The sequence below is a fragment of the Rousettus aegyptiacus genome, unplaced genomic scaffold (genome assembly GCF_014176215.1).
Source record: "Rousettus aegyptiacus isolate mRouAeg1 unplaced genomic scaffold, mRouAeg1.p scaffold_m13_p_4, whole genome shotgun sequence".
Taxonomy (NCBI): domain Eukaryota; kingdom Metazoa; phylum Chordata; class Mammalia; order Chiroptera; family Pteropodidae; genus Rousettus; species Rousettus aegyptiacus.
Window position 1 is genome coordinate 34374214 of NW_023416307.1, and position 21279 is coordinate 34395492.

A 21279-nucleotide genomic window follows, 5' to 3' on the forward strand; every position below is an offset into this window, starting at 1 on the left:
TAAATATTCAGAAGTACAATTGCTAGGTCAAAAGGCATATCCATTTTCAATTTTTTGAGAAACCTTCAGACTGTTTTCCATAGTGTCTGTACCAATTTGTAATCTCACCAACAGTGTATAAGGTTTCCCTTTCTTCCACATCCTCTTCAGCACTTGTTGTTCTTTGATTTATTGATGATAGCCATTCTGACAGGTGTGAGGTGATATCTCATTGTGGTTTTAATTTTCATTTCTTTGATGATTAGTGACTATAAGCATCTTTTCATTGTCTATTGGCCATCTGTATTCTGTATTTCTTCTTTGGAGAAATATCTGTTCCGGTTTTTTACCCACTTTTTAATTGGATTGTTTGTATTTTTGTTGTTGAGTTGTATAAGTTCTTTCTATATTTTAGATATTAACCTCTTATCAGATATATCATAAGCAAATATTTTCTCCTTATCAGTCAGTTGTCTTTTTGTTTTGTTAATGGTTTTCTTTGCTGTACAAAAATTTTCAGATTGCTGTAGTCCCCTTTGTTTATTTTTTCTTGTGTTTCTCTTGCCCGAAGAGATATATCTGAAAAGAAATTACTGTTAGCAATATCAGAGACTTGACTGCCTATGTTTTCTTCTAGAGTTTTATGGTTTCAGGTCTTACATTTAAGTCTTTAATCCATTTTGAGTCACTTTTTTTGATGTTGTTTGTTTGTTTTTTGTTTTAATGCCTACATCACCTGGTCTTCCTAGGTGATCCCTCATTCAAGTACTAACCAGGCCCGACCCTGGTTAGCTTCCAAGATCAGACATCAGGCTTGTTCAGGGTAGCATGGCTGTAGACCATGGACTGTGGCTTCACTGGGACATGATCCCAGGACCTTCTGCGTGTAAAGCAGACATACTAACCACTACACTATGCAGCTACATCTGAGTCTGTTCTTTTATATGGTGTAAGAAGTTGGTCCAGTTTCTTTTTCTTCGTTTGCATGTATCTGTCCAATTTTTCCAGCACCATTTATTGAAGAGTGTCTTTACCCCATTTATATTCTTACCTCCTTTATCATATATTAAGTGAGTGTGTAGGCATGGATTTATTTCTGGGCTCTCTATTCTGTTCCAGTGATAAATATATCTGTTTTTATGCTAGTGCCATGCTGTTTTGATTACTGTAGCCTTGTAGTATAGTTTGATATCAGGTAATGTGATACCCCCAATTTTGTTCTTCTTTTTCAAGATTGCTGTGGCTTTTTGGAGTCTTTTATGGTTCCATATAAGTTTTAGGATTTTTTGTTCAAACTCTGAAAAATACCACTGGTATTTTGGTAGAGACTGCATTGAATCTATAGATTGCTTTGAGTAGTGTGACCATTTTAGTAATGTTGATTCTTCCTACCCATGAGCATGGTAAAGGCTTCCATTTATTTATATCTTTTTCAATTTCTTTTTTTCAATGACATAATTTTCTGAGAATAGGTCTTTTACTTCCTTGGTTAATTTGATTCCCAAGTATTTATTGTTTTCAATGCAATTGTAAATGGGATCACTTTCTAATTTCTCTTTTTTAACTTTCTTTTCTGAAAGTTCATCATTGTATAAAAATGCCACTGACTTCTGAATATTAACTTTGTATCCTGATACTTTACTGAATCAATTGATTGGTTCTAACAGTTTGTGTGTGTGTGTGTGTGTGTGTGTGTGTGTGGAATCTTTGGGGTTCTATATATAAAGCATCATGTCATCGCAAATAACGAGAGTTTTACTTCTTCCTTTTCAGTTGGATGCCTTTTATTTCTCTTTCTTGTCTTATTGCTATGACTAAGACTTCCAATACAGTTTTGAAAAGGTGTAGTGAAAGTGGGCATCCTTGTCTTTTTCCTAAATATAAGGAAAACACTATAAGCCTTTCCTCATTGAGTAAAATGTTAGCTGTGGGTTTGTTATATATGGCCTTATGTTGAAGCATGTTCCCCTTACTTCCACTTTGCTGAGAGTTTTATCATAAACGGATGCTGGATTTTGTTGAACACTTTTTCTGCATCTATTGATATGATCATATGCTTTTTTCCTTTTGATTTGTTAATGTGTTAATGTGGTGTGTCACATTAATTGATTTGCAAATATTGTACCAACCTTGCTTTTCAGAAATAAATTCAACTTGATCGTGGCGTGTGATATTTTTAATGTATTGCTGAATTTGGTTTAATATTTTGTTGAAGATTTTTGCAACAATGTTCACAAGAGATATCGACCTATCATGTTCTCTTTTTGTAATTTCTTTTTCTGGTTTTGAAATCAAGGTAATGGTGGCCTTTACTCTTCTTGAATGTTTTGGAATAGTTTGAGAAGAATAAGTGTTAATTCTTCGAATGTTTGGTAAAATTCATTTATGAAGCCATCTAGTTCAGGACTTTTGTTTTTTGGGAGCCTTTTGATTTTATTGGTAGTAATCAGTTGGTTCAGATTTTTATGTTTCCTCTTGACTCAGTCTTTGGAGATTGTATATTTCTAAGAATGTATCCATTTCTTCCAGATTGTCCAATTTGCTGGTGTATAATTGCTCATAGGGTTTTCTTATAATCCTCTGTATTTTTGTGAAGTTTATTATTACTTTTCTTTTTCATTTCTGATTTTATTTGTTTGAGTCATCTCTCTTTTTTCCTTCATGAGTGTGGTTAAAGATTTGTGTTTATCCTTTCAAAACCAGCTCTTGGTTTCATTAATCTTTTGTATTGTTTTTTCTAGACTCTATTTTGTTTATTTCTACTCTGACCTTTAGTTTTTCCTTCCTTCTATTCACTTTGGGATTTGTTTGCTGTTTTTTTTTGTTGTTGTTTGTTTTTTTGTTTTTTGTTTTCTTAGTTCTTTTAAGTGTAAGGTTAAATTGTTTATTTGAGCTTTTTCTTGTTTCTTGAAGTAGGCTTGTATCGCTACGAATTTCCCTCTTAGGACTGCTTTCGCTGTGTCTCATAGATTTTGAGTCATTGTGTTTTCATGTTCATTTGTCTCTAGGTATCTTTTGATTTGTTTTTTGATCTCCTTGATAACCCATTCATTGTTTAGTAGAGTATTATTTAGCCTCCATATGTATTTTCTAGTTTTTTCCTTGTAGCTGATTTCTAGTGTTGTACCATTATGATTGGAGAAGATGGTTGACATGATTTCACCCTTCTTAAATTTACTGATACTTGTTTCATGTCCTAACATGTGATATTGAGAAGAAGGTATATTTTGCTGTTTTGGAGGAAAATGCCCTGAAAATATTTATTAATAAATCTGGTCTAATGTGTCTTTTAGGCCTATTACTTTTTTGCTGATCTTTTGTCTGGAAGACCTGTCCGTTTGGTATCAATGTGGTGTTAAATTCTCCTCCTATGAGTGTGTTACCGTTGATCTCTCCTTTTATGTCAATCAATAATTGCTTTTTGTATGTAGATGCTGCTATGTTGGATATAACTAGAGTTATATCCTCTTGATTTATTGATATTTTATCATTAAGTAATGCCCTTCTTTGTCTCTTATTATAGCCTTTTTTTAAAGTCTGTTTTATCTGATATAAGTATTGCTATCTTAGTTCTTTTTTCATTTCCATTTGTATGAAATATCTTTTTCTATCCCTTCACTTTCAGTCTGTGGGTGTCATTTGATCTAAAGTGGGTCTTTTGTAGACAGCATATTCATTCAGCTACCCTATGTCTTTTGATTGGAATACTTAATCCATTTACATTTAAACTGATTACTGATAGGTGCATAGTTACTACCATTTTATTTTTTGTATTTGGGTTTTATTTTTTTCTTTTTTTACTGCTTCTCTTTTTACAAAAGTCTCTTTAACATTTCTTGTAATACTGGCTTGTTTGTGATGACTTCCTTAAACTTTTCCCTGTCTGGGAAGCTCTTTATCACACTCTCCATTTTAATCTAAAACCTTGCTGGTTAGAGTATCCATGGCTGTGGTTTCTTGTTTTTCATAACTTTGAATATTTCTTGCCAATCCCTTCTGGCCTATAAATTTTCCATTAAAAAATCAGCAGTTATTCTTATGGGGGTACCCTTGTAAGTACCTAGCTGCCTTTTTCTTGTTGCTTTTAAGATTGTCTCTTTGTCTTTGACCTTTGAGATTTTAATTATGATGTGTCTTGGTATCAGTCTGTTTGCATTTCTCTTGTTTGGGACTCCTGAACTTGTATGTCTAATTCCTTTGCCAGATTAGGGAAGTTGTCTGTCATTATTTCTTAAAATAAATTCTCAATCCTTTTTTCTCTCTCTTCTCCTTCGAGTACTCCTGTTACACTTCATGTTATCCCGGAGGTCTCAACCTATCATCATTTTTTAAAACTCTTTTTTCTTTTTGTTGTTCTAATTGGGTGTATTCTGCTACCTTGTCTTTCAGTTCGCTGATTCGACCTTCTGCTTCATCCAATTGACTGTAAAAAGTCCGTCTAGTATATTCTTCATTTCAGTTATTGTATGTTTCATTTCTGTCTAGTTCTTCTTTATGGTTTCTGTGTCCTTTCTTTATGTTTATTTTCTCTCTATTGAGGTTCTCATTGTGCTCATCCATTCTCCCTCTAAGTTCGTGCCCTCCATTTCATTTAGCTTATTTTTGGGAGTTTTCTTTGTTTTCTCATTTTATTAGCCTCTCCGTGTTCATTCGTATGTAATAGGAATATTTGTTTCATCTCTCAGCCTTGGCCAGATGGCCTTATGTAGAATGTGCCCTGTGTGGCCCAGAGGTGCACTCTCCTCGATGCCCTGTGCCAGGGGCTCTGGATATGATCTTTGTGTGATGTCACTGCACGAGCTACTGTCATCTGTGATGGGCCCACAAAACCCCTGAGATTTGCTAAAGCGATACTATATCTCGTGCTGGCAGCAGTGATCTTCCTGTCACTGTATTCCCTGAACTTTGCTCACTTCGCTGTTTGAGATTCGTTGATTGCTAGGATGTGCCACCCCAGGGCAGGTGCAGCTGCTTGTCAACATGTGGCAGGCACTTTGTGTATTGGATTGGGCAGGATCTCAGGGAGTCAAGGGTCATCAGACAATTGCCTCGGTTTTCTGAATTTGTGTCTTCACATTCCTGCAGTAGTCACAGATCATAGGGAGACAAGTTGGTTTCTGGGGTGGTCCCACAGACTCCTGTAACCCCCTCAAGAGATACTGTACTTCACACAGGCAGCAATGGTCTGCCCACAACTGTTTTCCCTAAAATGTGCTCTCTGCACTAGCTAAGCTCTGTTGCCTACACAGAATGTGCAATCCCAGAGAAAAGCAGGGTGGGGGAGGCTGCCTGTCAATGGGCTGAAGGCACTTTGTGGGGTGGTGAAGCGGGATCTCAGGGAGACAAGGACCATCAGGTGAATACAGCCTCACTTTTGCTGCAATCTTCTGTGCCCAGGTGCTCCCTCTGCAGTCCCAGATCACAGTGAGACCAGCTGCCATCTGGGGCGGTCCTACAGACCCCTGCGATCCCCCCCACATGATGTTGCAGCTCTTGCAGGCAGCAGAGATCTGCTTCCAACTGAGTTCCCCGCAATGCCTGCCCTGTGCTAGCCAAAGTTTGTTGCCTATGTGGATTGTGGTGGAGTGGGAAGGGGTGGGAGGTGAGGTGCATAGCAGTGGGGATTTCCCCATCCTTTCTTACTTACTTTAGTCTCTCTTAAATTGTAATGATAAAAGTTCAGAATTCTTTCTAGAACTCTAGCAACAGGTTTAACTTTCTGAATAACTATTTCCTTACAAAAGCAGAAGGCCATTGCTTCTTAATAAACTCACTAGAATTATTTAAATAACTTTGGATACATCAAGTAAAGCAATTTGAAATCCAAGTAAAGATGTTCAATGAAATCTGAATAGAATGCTGTGATTATGCCTTGGATATACTCAATCTGATTACAGTGAATATTCTTCACAATAGTGGCCCTTTAAAAAAAAAAAACTAACAAAGAAAGGATAGCTTATTTATGAAACATAACAAAGTAAACCAGAATCTTGCAGACCTTTTTAATGGCATTCTAGCGATACAATACATACTTAAAGGGCCAGACAACAAAGTATTGACAGGGAAAACAATTCCAAGAAGAAAGAATAACATAAAATTTGAGCCCTCAGGCAGAAATATTTCCTTGAAAAATGATCACTAGTGGACCTGTGATGTGTGGCAGCATGTCTGACTCCAATAAATGATCATATATTTCATATTCATTTCTGTTATATTTTCCATATTCCATAGCTATTTAAGTAAATAAGAGTGTACTATGAAATGTTAGATTCATGCATTTTAGAACTTTTTTTTTTAGCATTTTCCCTTTACTATAGCCATGAATCTTTAAAATGTATACAATCTGTTGTTTTAATACATATTAACCCCATGACAGTATTTTGTAAAAATACATGTTTTTTTGGCAGTCTAAATAAAGATACATAAAATTCACACAGTATTGATTCCAGTATCTTCTCAGAAGGCAGATCACAGCAAGAAGCATCTGATGTGTTTTCTTAATTCACCCTTTAGCCAGTCTAATTGTCTTTGTAAAGGATGGCAGTATAATTGAAAGGTGTGTTTTAGTGGAAAGATTGCCAGACTTGAATTCAGAAAACTCTAGTTTGGTCCCTGCATTACCACTTACTAGCTCTGACCTGAATCACGTTCTTAACCTTCCTGAACCACAACATCAGCAACTATGTAATGAGAACTGAAATAACTTATACCAAATGCTCAGAATAAAAATCAACAAGTAACTTCTGAGACAGTGTCTAGCCCGTAGTAGGTGTGCAATTAGTACTTGATTTGGCTTAAAGATGACTCAGAAGACCTAGATTCTGATCATAATTATTTCCCTAAATCTTTATGTAAGGTTTGGACGACGTTTACTTTATGTAGATGTATTAGTTTGCTAGGGCTGCTATAATAAAATACCTCACACAGGTGGTTTAAACGGAAATTTATTTTTTCACAGTTCTGGAGCTTGAAAATTTACGATCAAGGGTTCGATTCCTCCTGAGGCCTTTTTCTTGTCTCGCTGATTGCTACCTTCTTCCTCTGCCCTCACATGCTTTTTCTCTATGCACACACATATCTAATATCTCTCCCCCTTCTTGTATTGGATTAGAGCCTGCCTATGTTGCATCATTTAACCTTAGTTACCTCTTTAAAGTACCTATTTCCAAAATACAGTGACATTCTGAGGTATGATTGAAGTTAAGACTTAAACGTAAATCCTAAGGGGACACAGTTCAGCTCATAACAATGGATCTTAATTTTATCTGCAAAACTAAGGTCTTCTTATGTTATATTTGCTTTTGTTTTCTGCATGAAGACTGAGAAAACATTTCTAGCTATGGAGGGCAGAAGAGAGTCTAGTGTTAGATTGCTGTTTTGAAGAAGTTAAATGACAGAGAAAAATACACGCTGCCTACTTTGGTTCTTGATTGCAGGTGGTAGTTCAGGGATCCCACGCATTGTGGCCAGTGAAAATAAACTGAGCAGGGCTAACACTCAATGGATTCAAATGGGCGAATTGATAACTTAAGAGCATCTATGAATGAATTAAAGCCTAGCTGTAGAATTCAAATGATATTCCGTTGTTCGATAATATAAAGAAGTGGATTGTCCAAATGACAATAACAATAGTATTCTCTTTCTGGAATAAAAAAGATGTTTTTGTTGAGAAGTAAGAATAGAAATCAATAAGGGGAGAATTTAATTAAGTGAAAGGAATTGGAACACAGCTTTTTCTCTTTTACTCTCCTTGGCTTTGATTTTTTTTCTAATGACTTTTCCCCTGAATATCTGAATACCATGTAGCCACCCAGTGCCCACCCGAGGCAATGGGAATATAAACCTATGATGGACAATTTTTAAGTACCAGACTATTACCTCTGAGTAATTCTCAGGGAGCTTTGAGTTTTATAAGGTCTGCTCAATAAGACTGCTGTATCCTGTCCATTAATTTGTAGTACCATTTTTTTTTTCAGAAATGATTATTTGGCAACTAATAAGACCTAGGTTTATATGTTATAGACAAAGAGAAATGTATTAATATGATTCACAACAAGACATGGGATTGGATACCCTGAAGTTAGCAAAGATGTTTTATCTACAAAACCCTTTCAACAAGACAAATTCACATCTTCAAATCCCAGTGGGCTAGACTCTACTACTCTTCGCTCTCAAATAATACATGAAACAAAATAAAACAAAATCAAAACAAAATAAGCCTCTTTTAATTATGTATTTTTACAAAAGTATAAGGAGACAACATAAAAAATTTAGTTGAATGTATTTTTTTAATTTCAGAAATAAGCTGGCTTAATATTTATATTCACATTCTAATGGCTATACATGTATTATACCATGACAAAATGTATTGCATGAGTTTTTCAGTCAGTGGGTGTGAACTGTAGAACAAAATAACATTCATATAATACAATTGTACCTATATACGTTATGTTTATTTGTTCATCCAGTCATTTATTGATACATACACTATGTATTGAGTTAATTTATTCATTAATTTGATAACAGAAAAACCATTTGGTGTCAGGCACTATATTAGGCATTAAGGATGTAAAATGAAGCTCTAGGGTTCCTGACTTCAAGCAGGTCACAGTCTAATGCTACCAAAGTTACCCACAAAATCCTTTTCAATTCCTCCAAATAACAAATAAAATTTCACTTTAGGGACTGGGGCCACCATAAAAGCTTCATTTGATGTTTTTTTTTGTTGTTGTTGATGGAGCCATGACCTAACTTAAAGGAAGCTGGCTGATGGCGTATGGAAACAGAATAGCATCTCAGGGTGACTAAAGACAATTTTTGTTATTGGTCTAGCAGCTATCTCAGGTATCTCAGACTCACTGAGATTTTAGCGCTCATGAAAACCTGGGCAAGAATCATATTGGTTCAGCACTGAGTGGTTCTGAGTTAAATAAAAAGAGTGGGAGGTATTGTGTAGGAGGCTGGTTTAATGATTCCTATTTTTATGGAAATGTAATATGATTTTTTTTGAGGAGGAGGAATCCTTATCTATAAGGTATTAGTAATTATAAACATTATCACTGATGGATGTTTTGAATAAACATATTCAGTAACTTTAAACAATATTTAACTTCTTTCCTGGAAATAAAATACTGGTTGAAGTACTTAATAGGTTAGAAATATTCCTAATATAAGCAAAATGCTGATATCTGTATTAAAATAGTATTCATTTAACCTTGCATGATTTATTATGATTGTCATATATATGCAACATATTTTAGAGTGTAAGCAGTGTGAAATAGTTCTGAAAGATGAAATTAGCACTTTATAGTGTACTATTCAATTATACTTAGTGAGGAAGAAATGATTCAAATATATGTGACAATATATTTAAAAGTACAATAAAAGTCTTCATAACATTTTTAATTATAGCATTAGATTGCATGCTTTTTTTTTTTTTTTTTGCTTTTTTCTTTTTTTTTTTTTAGCAGAAAACATCTTTAAGGGTAATGTTGTTCCATTCTTGAAACCAAGGTCTGGGCAGATTATGTGAGTTGTGACATAGCTATTTAAATGTCAGGGTTGGTACTAAAATCCAGTACTGTCTCCCAGTTTAATGCTTTTTTACTTGTCTTGGTTATGGATCGCTTTATTTGCAAGTGACAGAAACACTCCAAAGGGGAGGAAAGCTTCAGTCAGTCCAAGTGAAAGGGACTCAGATGGACATGGAGTCTATGCATAGTATTCCCTCTCTTGCCCATTCTTATCTCTGTGTTCTCCAAGTTCCTGTTCTTGTCACCAGTTTTTTTTTTTTTCAGTAAGCCTCATTGTCTTATGCCTGAAAGCACTAGTTTGCAGATGTCAGGGAATTGATTTTGAACAGAGAAGCCACTTGCTCATGTGACACTTTGTGTGAATTAGGAAACGGTGCCCCTCCAAGGGAGTATAGCCTTGCATGTCGTTATACCACACTAGCCAGTGGTCATGGCCAGCCTCTCCATGACCTTACCAAACCTGGGCCCAGAATTATCTGCTTGACTCATTTTTATATCTGCATTCCAATTTCTGACTGGCCCTACTTATGTCAAATGTTGTCTTAGTTTACAAGGTGGTAAACATGACGCAGAAGCCCAAATGTTTTATGCATATATTTGAGAGAGAAAGAGAAGCAAAGGATAATTGAAATTTGATGTCTGGAGATCTTGGCCTTAATTTGCCCTGTATTTTCAGGATGTAGGTACACAATATAATTGTCATCCTAGGTCTCAAAGTATGAGAGATCTTGAGCAGGGCTGACAATTTCTACCTGTGTATCCAGAGACATTCCATCACCAGCCAAAGCAGACAGCCCACTTGACAGATGGCTTCATTGTTTTTGCACTGGCTTGCCTTTGAATACATTTTCAACAATATAATCTTAATTGAATAGTGGATCTTTTGAATGTTTTGGGGAACCCCTATCTCACCAAATTCATAATGAAATGCTAACGATTCAAAGAAACACTTTTTATTTGATTTTATATAGGCAGTTTCTTCTATTGCCAACTTAATTGGAAATCCAGCATTCGAAAATTTCTGAAATTGAGTCACTTAATTAAACTACTTATTTAAGAGCTCTACAGTGGCCAGTGAGGGATAGCACCAAGAATCAGAATTAAGGGCATCGAAGGGGTGTTCACCTCAGATCCAGCCATGGCAAGTAGAGGACAGAAGGAGGGGGCCAAATCATATGTCATGTTATCTCTTCAGGGCTGTGGGGAGGTAATCAAGTCTGGCCAAAGACAGTACACTGTTAAACCACATTGCTTCACTATAGGCTGTGAGGTATAGAAAAATACTATAATATATGTTGATAATAAAAGGAATCACAATATATTACCAAATATAATCAGAAGAAATAAAATATGCAACTCTAATATTTTATTTTTGACCAAGTTAAATCCAAATCACTGTTTCATAAACACCAGCTATCGTAATGATCTTTTTAGAAGAGATTTTTGAAGATATTTTAACTATGCCACTAATGTTAGCAAATTAAAAAGAAAAAGAAAAGGGAATTATCACATCCCTGTCTTGTGTCCATGGCAGACATCCCTTATAGAACCATTGTCCACTTTCCACTGACCTGAACTTGGACTCACAATCCTTCTCCAGGCCACTCCTCATTGCCTGTTAACTGGACTTAGCACTCAGTGAAAACTCTTCATTTATCCACTGGTAAACTAAACTTCCTAAGAGCAGGGACCTCATCCTACTTATCTCTATAACCCAATGCCAGTATATTACCTGTACAAAGTGACACTCCATATATAGTTATGAATGGATAAGTGACCCAAAAGTTGTAAAAATAGTTTTTTCCCCAAGCAGGTAATTTTTAAAGAATTACACACACACACACACACACACACACACACACACACACACACACGTTCAAGTGGGCAAAATCACAAGCAAAAATAAATTTAACTTGTAATTAACAAAAATTTTGGTTAAACAATTTTTGACTAGATTATCGAATATTTCTCAGAATATGGTATTTGATCTTGGTGATATGAAGTATGAAGGGAAAGAAGTACTTACACATATGACTGGTAAGCTATTATAACTTGTTATAATAACTTTTCTGGAGGGATTTTGATATAGTTTATCAAAAATCATAAAAACAAAAATACTTTAACCTACAAATTCTGTGGAAATATATTTCATGAAAATAGATATTTGTGCAATTAATTAGCTATAAGGAAGTTTCCTTCCGTATAATAAAAATAAAACAATTTGTACTACCAGCAATCAAGAATTGGTTAAATAACATTTGATGGCTTTTCTATATATTGTTATTTATATAATTCACATATGTGTACAGTATACAGCTATTAAAATTATATAAAAGCATGCATATAAACATGGATGGATGTTTAGTTTGTACTTTTAAATGAAAAAAATTGTAAAATAATATTTTTGATATGTAGTCTTTGTAAGTATGTATATGTATAAGCTCAAAAAAGAGGGTCCAGAAACTCTTAACAGTTTAACATTTCAATCTCTTGATAAATAGGATAATAAGGTGGGCTTTATTTTGTTTGTTTGTTTGTTTTGGCCTGTATCTTTTTCTTTATCATGAACTACTTCAGTAATAAAAAAAAAAAAGTAGATTTTTATATTTAAATAATTATTTTCTAGAGAATTTTTTGGTTTTGTTGATATATTTTCTTATAGTGAACAGAACATCCAAAATCATTCCATTGATCATTTTTTTTAAAGAGTATTTAAACATCATACAACTTCCCTAAGGACTTCAGTGTGAACTCTTGGAGAGTCAGTTTTAAATCTGCCTATCTTATTCACATACTCTTTCTTTCTCTTATTCTTCCTCTCTCACTAAATTCTTTCCCTGTCTTCTGTAAATACTGATGGGGAAAAATGACAGAAGTCTGATCAGAGTGCTTTGTTATAGAAGGCACAATTGAGTCAATTATATTTTGCTTAGGTTTTCAGTGTTCAGTCTTTTTTATTATTATTATTATAAAAATAATCCATCGTACCAAAAATTGGAAAGTACGAGACATTTTTAAAGGAGTTGAAAAAAATGCCATAATGTGGCATACTTACATGAAGTATATTTTTATTTTTCTATATATTATTTTCTTTCTGTAGTTAAAATCATGTCGTATATGCAATCATATTTTATTCTTTCTAATAGAAGTGCATCATAAGTATTTTCACAATGATCTCTTTTCACTAGTAGTTTCTGTACTAAACCAGCATCTTTCTCATTCATTCTTTTATTTATTAATACTCTTGAAAGCTACCATATGCCTGCTAAGAACATGGTACCAATGATAGATATGATTAGCATGGTACTTGCATTTATGGGGTAGTCCAGCTAGGTATATAAGCTGCTGCCTTGCTTAATTCACTGTTAAATTCAATAAACAGCATAAGGGCAACTGGGAAATTAAATATAGGTGTTAGAGTCACCGAATGGGCTGCAACTGCCTCTATGAAATATGTCCCTTAGTCATAGTCTCTATTATTCCCTAATGTCTTCTAATTATACTTTCTCATGGAAAACTAATAGAATTAGCAATGTGATTATATTTTCTCACATTAGGTAATTCACACTATGATGAATAAGCTTTTATCCTCCCCAAAATTCATTTAACAAGTTAGAACAAAGAGAGCATTGGTGATATTGAGTTTATCTGATAAGCATAGTTGTCTGGTGTGTATTTACTAAAGAAAAGAGGAATCTTTGTATTAAATACTTCTCAAACAAAGGAATCAGGAGATATTTTTGAAATGTTTAAAAACAGAGACAGAATGGGAACTCACTATTCAGAGGGAGGCTCCTTATTCGTTATGTATATATATCCCTCAATTATATAAGGGAGATCCAGGAGGGCATCCAGGACAGAGCCCAGAGTAACTAGTATAGTGGGGGCCCTCATGAGGTTCAGGACAGTGGCTGTTGGCCAAACAGTGTAAAAGTATTTCAACATTATAACAACTGGTATGACAGATTGAGCTCTGGATGAAATAAATTAGAATACTGTGGGTGACTTCTGCTCTAGGGAAGGACTTAATATAAAGATTAGAACAATTCTCCTATTACCAGAGAAAGTTGTCTTTGGTAGATCTCTGTTAATCTCACAAAACTAGGAACTCCAGATCCATTTCGCCAATTAAAAAAGAGAGTGGAAAAAATTCCAGATTCAGACAACTGAAACCAAATGTGGACATTATAGGAATGTTCCTTAAATATTGTTGAAATAGAGAAAAAGGCAGAGAAGCTGGAAGAATAACTCTCTGGTTTGGCTTGATAACTGGGAAATCTGAAATGTCTGCTTAAAAAAAAAAACGAAAAATGAGTTATCTTAGTTACATTCATGAAATGGCATATGAAGTTTTAATGCATGTGATTATATGTTTAATAGTTTGTTTTCCTCTTTTAGCTTTCCTTATTGGAAAAGGCTGGATTTGGAGGTGTTCTTCTATATATTGATCCTTGTGATTTACCAAAGACTGCAGATCTTAGCTATGATACTTTCATGGTGTCACTGAATCCAGGAGGAGACCCCTCTACGCCTGGTTATCCAAGTGTAGGTAAGTTCATCGTTAATCTTTATTATTCTTATAAGCATTATAAGGTTGCAATTTAAAAGTACATGATATCTAAATTAATCATGGGGTAGTAAAGTCAAGAAATTTTAAAAAGTTAATTTTTTTTATCTCTTCCAACTTTAGAATAATTATTTGTTGGAATAGAACTTTTTTAAAAGTCTATAATAGTTTTATTTTTGTCTCAATAAATATCAGTGTCAGGAACAAAGGTAAAACAAATTTTACATATTATTAGTAATTGAATGATAACATAAATTAGCACCATGTGTGACGGGCACTCCATGTAGGTATGTACAGATACCTAGAAGCATGAAATGTCTGCTGCTTTGGGACAGCTGTAATAACTTTAAGTCCAGAGTCTGGAGGTACATGTAGTCAGTCAAGTTAGGTGACTAAAGTAGTAGAAAATGATGCTTGAAAGGATGGAGTTAATATGATCTAATTGTCTGGCTCCCTAGGAGAAGTGACCTCAGTAGTTTGTTGCAAAGGCCATTCTGTGCTCCCAAACATTCTTCTCTTTTCCAGTAAGCCGTGTTCACGATAGTGGGGGTCATATGGCCAAAAGAAGACAACCATGATTTTGGCAGGTGCTCACTGCATCATTGAATTTCTGTCCAATACGTCAGTGACAAGTATACATTTATATAGACTTAGCTGAAGAAAAAGCTCTTTGGACTTTCTTCCAGAGTGATACTAACCCATTAACCATGACACTTCAGTCAGTAATTAAACTAACGTAAAATTTATGTAATTATTCATGTGTTCTGCCAAGATTTTCCTTGTTTCCAACAAAATATCACAAAAGACTTTACTAATTATCTTAAGTCCAGCTGTTCTGGATTTTACCAATCAATCAATAAATTTCTGCAAGAAAGAAGTAAATCGAGTCAAATATGAATTATAATTTATGATTTTACAAGATTCTACTGAATACTGCTTTGTTTTCTAAAATTCCCCATTAGTAATTCATGTAACAATTTTATTTGAGACCTCACTTATCTGTAGCTTGTACAGTCTACTGTCTCATTATGACAATTTTGAAATTAAAATTAGGAGATATTCATGTAAAATTTCCAAACATCACTGAAAATATTAGTCCGGCTCTCTTATTTGTAAATATTCTGTTTACTTCCTTGGGTGGTAATGCCTCAGCTTCAAGAGGTTGCATGCGGAAGCTAACTCCATGGCAGATCAATGGGATGCAGTGCTGCCAAAAAGCAGATACTTTATACTCTGCTTAAATTGGTAAGCTGCCTAGTTGGCAACATTTATTCTTAACACTTTCTGACTCAGGTCATTTCACAGGCAAAGAATTCAGTCATATCTGGTAAAATGTTGGCTAGTCTTGAGCAAATCTCAGAATATTTTTTATTTCAAATAATTTCTACTTTCAAAAAAGTTACAAATATAGTAAACAGAGAATCTCTATGTATTTATGCCAGCATCTTTTATTACTATTTACATAGTATAGCACAGTTATCAAAGCCATACAGTTAACATTGATACAATGTTATTAACTAATTATCAACTACATTCAGATTTCCTGGATTCTATCACTACTTTTTTTTCCTTCTGCTACAACATCCAATTCAGAATTCTATACTGCATTTAGTTGCCTTGTTTCCTTAATCTTTTCCAATATGGAACATTCTTTCTTTTATTACCTTGACCCTTTGAAGAATACTGACAGTTTATTTGGCAGAATGCACCTCAGTTGAGCTTGCCTAATATTTTCTAATGATTAGATTGGGGTTATGCATTTTTGGCAGGGATACTGCAGGAGTTGTGCCCTTTTCTGTGTGCATCATATAAGAATGTACCTATCATAGATATGTCTTATTTTTTATGATGTTAACATTCTTCCTGTGGTTATGGTGGTGTCTGACAGTTTTCTCTACTATATAGTTACTACTTTTTTCTTTGAAGTTAATGAATATCTTCTGAAGAGTTACTACGAGACTCTATAAACATCCTTTTTATCATATGTTTCCCCATTATCATTCTTTTAAAATGCTTTTCAAAGAATGGTTTTTGTTTGTTAGTTAGTTTTTTACTGTATAAGTAGTCATACTTGCTGCCTGCATTCTCAAACAAAGGTAAATGACCATCTAACCATTTGAGGCAAAATTATAAGTCAGAATTTTTAGATTCAACGACAAAATATCAGTGCAATAAATGATGTTATCTACTATATTACTCATGTACTTACAGAAGACTCACATGAAACATTCTTTTACAAATATAATGTTAGAGTGAAGGGGGAGGATCTCTTTTATACATATGAATCTATATACAATACACCAAAAAAAGAAATAATAAAACCCACTGTAATTTTCTTTTTCCCCTGGATGCTAAGAAGGTCAATAACTACAGTGACTTATACCCCTGTTTCAGATTTATTTATCCCTCCTTCCTGAAATTGTCTTAAATATCTATGTCCTATGGTTTTACTCCCATTTTATAAAATAATGGAAAGTGTTTTGGGCGGAAGAGAGGAGAAGTCAAATTGTGAATTGTAAATAAAAACTACAAATAATAATTTGTTCCAAATGAACAATCGTATCTGACTTAACACCCTACAATACTGTCAGGTAAGTAATTATTAGAGCATTTAATATAAACATACTTCTTTTTTCCAGTTTTAAGAACTCGTATTAACTAATCTAAGGATAATTAAGTTCTAAAGAAGTAGTATAGAGTGACAAAAATACAAGATCTTTTTGTTTGTTTAATATATTTAAAGTAAAAGAATAGTATAATGAACTCTATATTGCCTTATTCAGCTTCATCAACTTTTTACATTCTACCATATATTTTGTCTGTACACCCCTTATACCCCATAGCACCACTAGCTAGTTTTTCAGATAAAATTTACATGTATTGAAATGCACACATCTTAACTGACAAAAGGATACACCTGTGTAATCTCCATATTTATTTAGCTATAAAACATTTCCATTACCTTGAAAGTCTGAGTCCTTTCAGAGTCATTCCCCATCATCAGCCCTAGCTAACCATCAGTCTTACTTTTCTCATGATACAAAAATTTAGAATGTCAAAAAATAGAAACATGTAATATGTATCATTCTGTGCAGGTTCTTGTAATCAGAATAATGCTTGCAATGCTAATTCACAGTTGCATGTTTCAGTAGTTCATTCCCTTTTATTGCTGAGAAGTATAGCACCATTTGTGTATTGATTCAAGTAGGTGTTTTTTTAAGACAAGAAAGCTAATGCACTCTCCCACAATACATGGTCCAAATAGATTATCCAAACAAGACACAGGAACTTTCTATAAGGTAGTTCTGCTCAGTAAGCTTCATTGCATGTTCAAACAATTCTTGATTATTATAGAATCAGAGCAAAGGGTAAAAGTTTTTAAATAACGTTTGCTTGTATTACACAGAAAAGAATGTCTCATTCTTTTAACGAAAATATTTAGTTTCATTTGGCTTACCAATTATCTTCTCTAAGACTTATTTTTTCACAACAAAAAGGAGATTACACACACACACACACACACACACACACACACACACACACATTTATCTCACAGAATGTTAGTAGGGAAAAGCAAAATCTTGAGCTCCACCTCAGATATAATAGAAACTCTGAGGGAAGGGGGACAAGATCCTGAGTTACAACAGACTCTCCAGTGGATTCTGATACAACTGATTTTGAGAACCACTGAACTTCAAAAATCTATTCTTTGTCTGCCACAGCTGAATTTGACCACTGGGGCTAGTGACCTAAACTTTGTGACCTCGTGTTACTATTCTTTCAGCATCTTGTATTGGCGCCTTTGTTTTACTGCCTCCATGTCAATCAGGACTGAGAAACATATGTATTCTGGATCCTCAACCCAATTTGGGGACTCAGCGGGCTCTCAGTAAATATTTGCTGAATGAATAATTTATTCTGTTAACATTACTGCTTATCTGATTATTCTGATCTTGAGCTATACCTTGATTTAAATTAACCCAATTAAAATTAATTTTTTAAAAAGTATATATAAGCACTCAACTCTGACAGGTTTGTTTATAAAATATATGTTTTTTCTCCTAAAATGCTTCTGTCAATCTTCTCACATCTTTTCTGCCACTCAAAACAGCAGAAATCCATTGATTTAAAAAAATTAAAATTTCAATTAAAATATTAGGATATCAAAAGTCTCGTGTATTCTCAATTCCTTTGATAATTTATCAAATATTTCCAAGATTAAATGTATAAAAAATCAAAAACTTTGTAAGTGCTTTTGCCAACTTGCTACAAGTTTCAACTGCATCAAATTATGACCCAAGCAAATTTTATTTCCCGGAATTAATGTAGGAAGGAGGCAAGATAACTAAACATTTAATCAAGCTATATTTAGAGACTGCAATGTGCTGATCAGCCCTAAAGCCAGACCACAAGGAAGCCCACAGAACAAAGGAAGATTTTTTCTGAGATTACTAATAAACAATTTACCCATACTTTGAAGGGAAAACAGGAAAACAGTACAGGAAAATAGAGTCTTTAAGTCATGCCCTATACAAAATAAACACAATCATTCATTCCTTAGCTAAAACCATGGAACCTATGGATCAAAGGCTGGGAATTGCCAGCTGGTCTTTTCCCCTGCATATGCTTACTTCACACTGCATACCTGCTCCATCAGATGAAAATGAGTAAACAAAGTCTTTAAACTGTAATTTGTAGAAACTAAGAATGATATACAAACTGAATTTCCTGAACTCTCAGGGTCCCTCTCCCTGTCTTTCTCTCTGTTCCTCTCATTCATTCATTCATTCATTCTCTCTCTCTCTCTCTCTCTCTCTCTCTCTCTCTCTCTCTCTCTCTCTCTCTCTCTCTTTCTCTCTTTCTTTCTCTCTCTCTGTCACTGTGAATCTCTCTCAGGCTCTCTCACTGTCTCTAAAAGGAGACCATGTTTTGTCTATGGAGTGTTATCCTTTGTCTAATAAACTTTCCTTTTGACTCTAACTCTGGTGTGTGTGTACTTGGATTCTTTCCTGTGCTCAATCAAGATCTCTCTCAGTCTAGGCCTTGCCACCCTGAACACACCCAAGCTCATCTGATATCAGAATCAGAAGCTAAGCAGGGTCAGGCCTGGCTAGTACTTGGATGGGAGAGCACCTAGGAAGGCAGGGTGCTGTAGGTGTTAAAAAAAAAAAAAAAAAAGACTCTCTTAGTGCTGGGCTTGAGCTCCCCACCCTGACTTGGGGAAATTTGCCTTGTTCCATATTGGAATCAAATAATTTTAAAATTCTGAGACACAGCACAATTTAAGCTTAGCATAATGCTAGCTAGAAACTCAGGTAAATGAGGCATAAGAATTGACATTTATAGTAACTGGTCATAATTATACCACTGGTGATCAGTTATAATCAAAACGTGCTCAGCCTGAAACTACTAACTGATTACATAAGCTAAGGTTCAAAACAAAGAGATAATCAGAAAGCTATGGGGTGAGCATAAAAATAGGGAAGTGAGAAACGGATATCTTTAAGAATTATTACATTTGGTCTGTGTTGGAAAATGGAAAAGTCTCCTAATTTCTAAGCATTAAGATTGTCATCTGAAAGACTAGAAATAAAAATAGGAGTTAGAAATTCTTTCTATATACTTCCTTAAATAATTTATCTTCTGAAACTAGAGCTGATTTTAATTTTAATACCATCTCTAGATAACCGCCTGGCTAATCTATTGATGACTAGTTAACTGAAACCTAAGACATTTCTTTTATCTTGACTTAGACTTAATTCTTCTTATACCCTATTTCCTGAAATCCATCTAATTTAAAGCTCTGTGTTTATGTACTTTCTATTTGCTATAACTCTGCTTGTTTTTTTTTTTTTTTTTTTTGGTTTTTGTTTTTCCTTTTTCTTTGCTTTAAATTCTGGAGAAGAAGGTCATTCGTTTCAGTGGTTTTATTCTAGTGAAGTGTATGAAACGGCACAGTTTATTTAATATTCCTAGTGTTCCAATTCAATGGATCTGTGTGTTGTTTACGTACTGTCTGTTCAACATCACCTCTGCCAAACAAAACTATTTAAAGAATAAAGAATATCACTGTAATTTGTGAAAAGTCTTCACCAGGTGTTTTTGGTCCAGTTACCTGAACAAATGTCGGAAGACTGACTTGAGTTGGCACTAAATCAACTGAAACAATGTTTAAACTATTCCTCGACTAGAATGGCAGAAAATATAAATATATGCCATGTTTTCAAAGCACATGTTTGATATTTGCAGCATGAAATGCCTTGTCAATTGGTTGGGGAAAAATAAAGTACCAGTATTTTTATTATTTGACTGCAACTGGTGATTCTTGTGTGGTCTTGAGTCTTCGATTTATATAAAATGTTGTTCAATTTGATTCTTTGAATCATTTAAAGAGTCGCTCATGGTTAAGCTGTTTGAACTTTTTCAAAAAGTTTAATTCACAACATATTGAAGAGAGATTATTTAAACTCATAGTGCTCCTTTCAAAAATCAAACTTTTGTTTTGAAAAATAATTTTGGCTATATAAGTTTTCTTGGTCCTAAACATGGAAATTTCCATTTAATTGTCGAAATATCTAAGATTATATCCTTTAAGAGAACATATTCGAAAGATTCTTTTTGTGTCATATAGTATATTAGTCACTCAGAATATTCTTATTATACTAAGAAGTCTCTATTTTAAATTAAATATATACTCTAACAATGTGTTTAAGAATCAAAGTTCCCACTGTAGTCTATGGTGATTCTAAGAGGAAGATAAAATCTACTGCTTAAAAAAAGAATGATTCATAGATACATTTCCATTACAATGAATAAAATGTTAATGAACAAAATTTCTACCAGGTAAAGTTAAAGATCTAATTGGCTTTATTGAATGATTCACGAATTTGGCAGTATCCCATCTAGTAAATAGGTGCTCTGAGAAGTACAAAATGGAAGGTTTTTATAGGCAGAACAAGAAAGTTATTAACAAGAGAGAAGAATGGTTTCTTTCAGGCAAGGTCATCTTTCTTTGGGGAAAGGAAGACAGTGTCCTTGTTAGGCAGATTACCTCACTAATGTTGATCAGAAAATCCAGACTGATTGGTTGAAGGTCACATTCCTGGGTGGGGCTGAAACTGCAATTAAGTCTTGGTTTGCTGTCCTAGGGGCAAGCAACTCCTCCTTAAAACTATTGTTTGCTTTTCTTTTGTTAGCTAT

At 34.2% G+C, this 21279-nt stretch overlaps 1 protein-coding gene across 2 annotated transcripts in view; it reads left to right on the forward strand.

Annotated features, from left to right (window-relative positions):
* Positions 1-21279, forward strand: part of NAALADL2 (N-acetylated alpha-linked acidic dipeptidase like 2) — a 798563-nt gene that overhangs the window by 380772 nt on the left and 396512 nt on the right. For both annotated transcript variants that reach the window (XM_016156514.2, XM_016156436.2), the window contains exon 5: positions 13911-14061. In XM_016156514.2, coding sequence (XP_016012000.2) covers positions 13911-14061 — 151 coding nt within the window. The remainder of the gene's footprint in view (positions 1-13910; positions 14062-21279) is intronic.